Raw genomic sequence first — 4,750 nt, 5'->3', positions numbered from 1 at the left:
TGTCCCTGTCCCCATCCCTCTCCTGTCCCCATCCCCTCTCCCTGTCCCTGTCCCCATCCCCGTCCCCGTCCCCAGGCGGTGATCCAGGGCGCGTTCACGAGCGAGGACGCGGTGGAGACGGAGGCGGCTCCCAGCGAGACGCACTACACCTACTTCCCTGCGGCGGGCGTGGCCGACGGCGCCGCCGCCACCGCGGCCACCGCGGCCACCGCCGTGGTCACCACACAGAGCTCCGAGGCGCTGCTGGGCCAGCCCACGCCCACAGGTGAGCCCCGAACCCAGCGGGGCACCTGGGCCGAGCTGGGGGCACCTGGATGGGTCTGGGGGCACCTGGATGGGTTTGGGGGCACCTGGATGGGTTTGGGGGCACCTGGGGTGGGTCTGGGGGCACCTGGGGTGGGTTTGGGGGCACCTGGAGTGGGTTGTGGCTCTGGGCTCCAGGGCAGTTTTTCGTGATGATGTCACCACAGGAGGTGCTCCCGGGGGGGGCCCAGCGCTCCATCGCCCCCCGCGCACACCCCTACTCCCCGTGAGTACCTGGGCACACCTGGGCACACCTGGGATACACCTGGGATACACCTGGGCACACCTGGGATACACCTGGGATACACCCAGACACACCTGGGGCACACCCAAACACACCGGGGCACACCTGGGATACACCCAGACACACCTGGCACACCTGGGGCACACTCAGGTCATGCTGAGACACGCTCAGACACACCCATGTCACACCTGGGGCACAGTGGGACATAGCCAGGCACACCTGGGCACACCTGGGACACACCCAGACACACCTGGGATACACCTGGACACACCCAGACACACCTGGACACACCCAGACACACCTGGACACACCTGGGATACACTGGGCACACCTGGGGCACACCCAGGATACATCTGGGGCTACACCCAGACACACCTGGGCCACACCTGGGATACACCTGGACACACCTGGGGCACACCTGTGCCCACCTGTGCCCCTCCCCAGGAAGTCGGAGGCTCCCCGAGCCACGCGGGACGAGAAGCGCCGGGCACAGCACAACGAAGGTACCGGGACAGTCCCCTGAGGGACACCCCGACCCCAAAGGGACACCCCTATCCCAAAGGGACACCCCGATCCCAAAGGGACACCCCGACCCCAAAGGGACACCCTGATCCCAAAGGGACACCCTGATCCTGAGGGACACCCCGATCCTGAGGGACACCCCCATTCCTGAGGGGCCATCCCAATCCCAAAGGCTCATCCCAATCCCAAGGGTCATCATGGGACCACCCCAGTTCCCACGGGCCACCCGAATTCCCAGTGGCCCCATTCCTGTTCCCATTCCCGTTCCCATTCCCAATCCCATTCCCTGTTCCCATTCCCGTTCCCTTTGGGAATCCCATTCCTGTTCCATTCCCATCCCCATTCCCGTCCCATTCCCGTTCCCATTCCCTTTCCCATTCCCAATCCCGTTCCCATTCTGTTCCCACCCCATTCCCAATCCCATTCCCATCCCCATTCGAATTCCCAGTGGCCCCATTCCTGTTCCTATTCCCATTGGGAATCCCATTCCTGTTCCCATTCCCAATCCCATTCCTATTCCCCATTCCCATCCCTGTTCCCATTCCCTTTCCCATTCCCACCCCATTCCCATTCCCATTCCCGTTCCGTTCCCGTTCCTGTTCCTATCCCCATTCCCGTTCCCAATGCCATCCCATCCCCATTCCCATTCCCGTTCCCGATCCCGTTCCCATCCCCATTCCCAATCCCGTTCCCATCCCCATCCCCGTTCCCATTCCCGTTCCCAATCCCATTCCCAATCCCAATCCCCATCCCATTTCCATTCCCGTCCCCAATCCCGTTCCCGTTCCCTTTCCCATTCCTGTTCCCATTCCCAATCCCGTTCCCGTTCCCATTCCCCATTCCCGTCCCCAATCCCATCCCATCCCCGTTCCCAATCCCGTTCCCCGTTCCCGTTCCCCAATCCCGTTCCCAATCCCATTCCCGTCCCCAATCCCGTCCCCGTTCCCCAATCCCGTTCCCGTTCCCCAATCCCGTTCCCGTTCCCCAATCCCGTCCCCGTTCCCAATCCCGTTCCCGATCCCATTCCCGTTCCCTTTCCCATCCCTGTTCCCAATCCCATCCCCATTCCCAATCCCGTTCCCATTCCCATCCCCGTTCCCGTTCCCCAATCCCGTCCCCCAATCCCATCCCCATTCCCAATCCCGTTCCCGATCCCGTCCCGTTCCCGTTGCAGTGGAGCGCCGGCGCCGGGACAAGATCAACAACTGGATCGTGCAGCTGTCCAAGATCATCCCCGACTGCTCCATGGAGAACACCAAATCCGGCCAGGTCCCAGCCCCCTCCCACGGATCTGGGGTTGGGTTTGGGGTCTGGGGTCTGGGATTGGGGGTCTGGGGTCTGGGATGTGGGATCTGGGATTTGGGGTCTGGGATTTGGGGTCTGGGGTCTGGGATGTGGGATCTTGGGTTTGGGATCTGGGGTCTGGGATGTGGGATTTGGGATGTAGGATCTGGATCTGGGATCTGGGATTTGGGATGTGGGATTTAGGGTCTGGATCTGGGGTTGGGATTTGGGGTCTGGGGTCCGGGATTTGGGGTCTGGGATTTGGGATCTGGGATTTGGAGTCTGGGGTCTGGGATTTGGGATGTGGGATCTGGGATTTGGGATCTGGGATGTGGGATTTACGGTCTGAATCTAGGACCTGGGATTTTGGATTTGGGATGTGGGATTTTGGATCTGGGATTTGGGATCTGGATCTGGGATTCTGGGATTCAGATCTGGGATCAGGATCTGGAATCTGGATCAGGATCTGGGGTCTGGGATTTGGGATCTGGGACCGGGATTTGGGATCTGGGATCCGGATCTGGGGTCTGGGATCTGGGATTTGGGAACAGGATGTGGGATGTGGGATTGGGATCTGGATCTGGATCTGGTATCGGGATCAGGATCTGGGATGTGGGATTGGGATCTGGGATCTGGTATCGGGATCTGGATGTGGGATCGGGATCAGGGTCTGGGATGGGGCTCTGGCTCTGGCCGTGACCCCGAACCCGCCCCGCAGAGCAAGGGCGGGATCCTGTCCAAGGCCTGCGACTACATCCAGGAGCTGCGGCAGAGCAACCTGCGCCTGAGCGAGGAGCTGCAGGGCCTGGACCAGCTGCAGATGGACAACGAGGTGCTGCGCCAGCAGGTGCGGCTGGGAGCACTGGGAATGGGATTGGGGTCACTGGGAATGGGATTGGGGTCATGGGAATGGGATTGGGGTCATTGGGGTCACTGGGGATGGGATTGGGGTCACTGGGATCAATGGGACTGGGCCTGGACCAGCTGCAGATGGACAACGAGGTGCTGCGCCAGCAGATGCGACTGGGAGGGACTGGGAATGGGGTCATTGGGGTCGTGGGAATGGGATTGGGGTCATTGGGGTCACTGGGAATGGGATTGGGGTCATTGGGATGGGATTGGGGTCATTGGGATGGGGCTGGGATGGGCCTGGAGCAGCTGCAGATGGACAGCGAGGTGCTGCGCCAGCAGGTGGGACTGGGAGCACTGGGAATGGGGTCACTGGGGTCATTGGGGTCATTGGGGATGGGATTGGGGTCATGGGAATGGGATTGGGGTCACTGGGGTCACTGGGGTCATTGGGATCAATGGGGATGGGACTGGGGTCATTGGGATCTATGGGGCTGGAGCAGCTGCAGATGGACAACGAGGTGCTGCGCCAGCAGGTGCGACTGGGAGGGACTGGGAGCACTGGGAGGGACTGGGAGCACTGGGATGGGGTCCTGGGGGACGTTTTGGGGTCTCTGGGTGATATTTTGGGGTGCCTGGACCCTCCAAACCTCCTCGGGACACCCCAAAATCCAGGGGAGGAGCTGAAGAACGAGAACCTGCTGGTTTGGGCTACTGGGCTGTACTGGGGGTTACTGGGCTGTACTGGGAGCACTGGGAGCGCACTAGGGGATATTTTGGGGTCCTGGGTGATACTTTGGGGTCTCTGGGTGATGTTTTGGGGTGTTTTGGGGTCTCTGGGTGATGTTTTGGGGTGTTTTGGGGTCTCTGGGGGATGTTTTGGGGTGTTTTGGGGTGCCTGACCCCCCCAAACACAGGTGGAGGAGCTCAAGAACAAGAACCTGCTGGTTTGGGGTACTGGGGGTTACTGGGCTGTACTGGGAGTACTGGGAGTGCCCTGGGGGATATTTTGGGGTGCAGGGTGATATTTTGGGGTCTCTGGGTGATGTTTTGGGATATTTTGGGGTGCCTGACCCCCCGAATGCAGGTGGAGGAGCTCAAGAACAAGAACCTGCTGGTTTGGGGTGCTGGGAGCACTGGGGGTTACTGGGCTGTACTGGGAGCACTGGGAGCGCACTAGGGGATGTTTTGGGGTCCTGGCTCATATTTTGGGGTCTCTGGGTGATATTTTGGGGTGCCTGACCCCCCCAAACGCAGGTGGAGGAGCTCAAGAACAAGAACCTGCTGGTTTGGGGTACTGGGCTGTACTGGGAGCACTGGGGGTTACTGGGCTGTACTGGGAGTGCCCTGGCTCATATTTTGGGGTCTCTGGGTGATATTTTGGGGTGCCTGACCCCCCCAAACGCAGGTGGAGGAGCTCAAGAACAAGAACCTGCTGCTGCGGGCGCAGCTGCGCCAGCACGGGCTGGAGATCGTCATCAAAAACGACACCCACTGACCCCAAAAACCCCAAAGCCGCCCCAAAACCCGCCCCGAAAACCCCCCGGG

At 60.9% G+C, this 4,750-nt stretch overlaps 1 protein-coding gene across 1 annotated transcript; it reads left to right on the top strand.

The window, feature by feature from the left end:
* Positions 1-60: 60 nt before the first annotated feature.
* LOC120497266 (upstream stimulatory factor 1-like) lies at positions 61-4,710 on the top strand (the record flags this gene model as incomplete). Its single annotated transcript, XM_039698488.1, has 6 exons — positions 61-265; positions 442-529; positions 992-1,050; positions 2,244-2,338; positions 3,072-3,200; positions 4,611-4,710. Coding segments are annotated over 6 exons (666 nt in total), but the record flags the coding sequence as incomplete, so codon positions are not given.
* Positions 4,711-4,750: the final 40 nt, after the last annotated feature.

The sequence above is a fragment of the Passer montanus genome, unplaced genomic scaffold, assembly GCF_014805655.1.
Source record: "Passer montanus isolate IOZ18808 unplaced genomic scaffold, ASM1480565v1 scaffold1264, whole genome shotgun sequence".
In the NCBI taxonomy this organism is placed as follows: Eukaryota; Metazoa; Chordata; class Aves; order Passeriformes; family Passeridae; genus Passer; species Passer montanus.
This window is presented reverse-complemented; position numbering and strand designations above follow the sequence as displayed.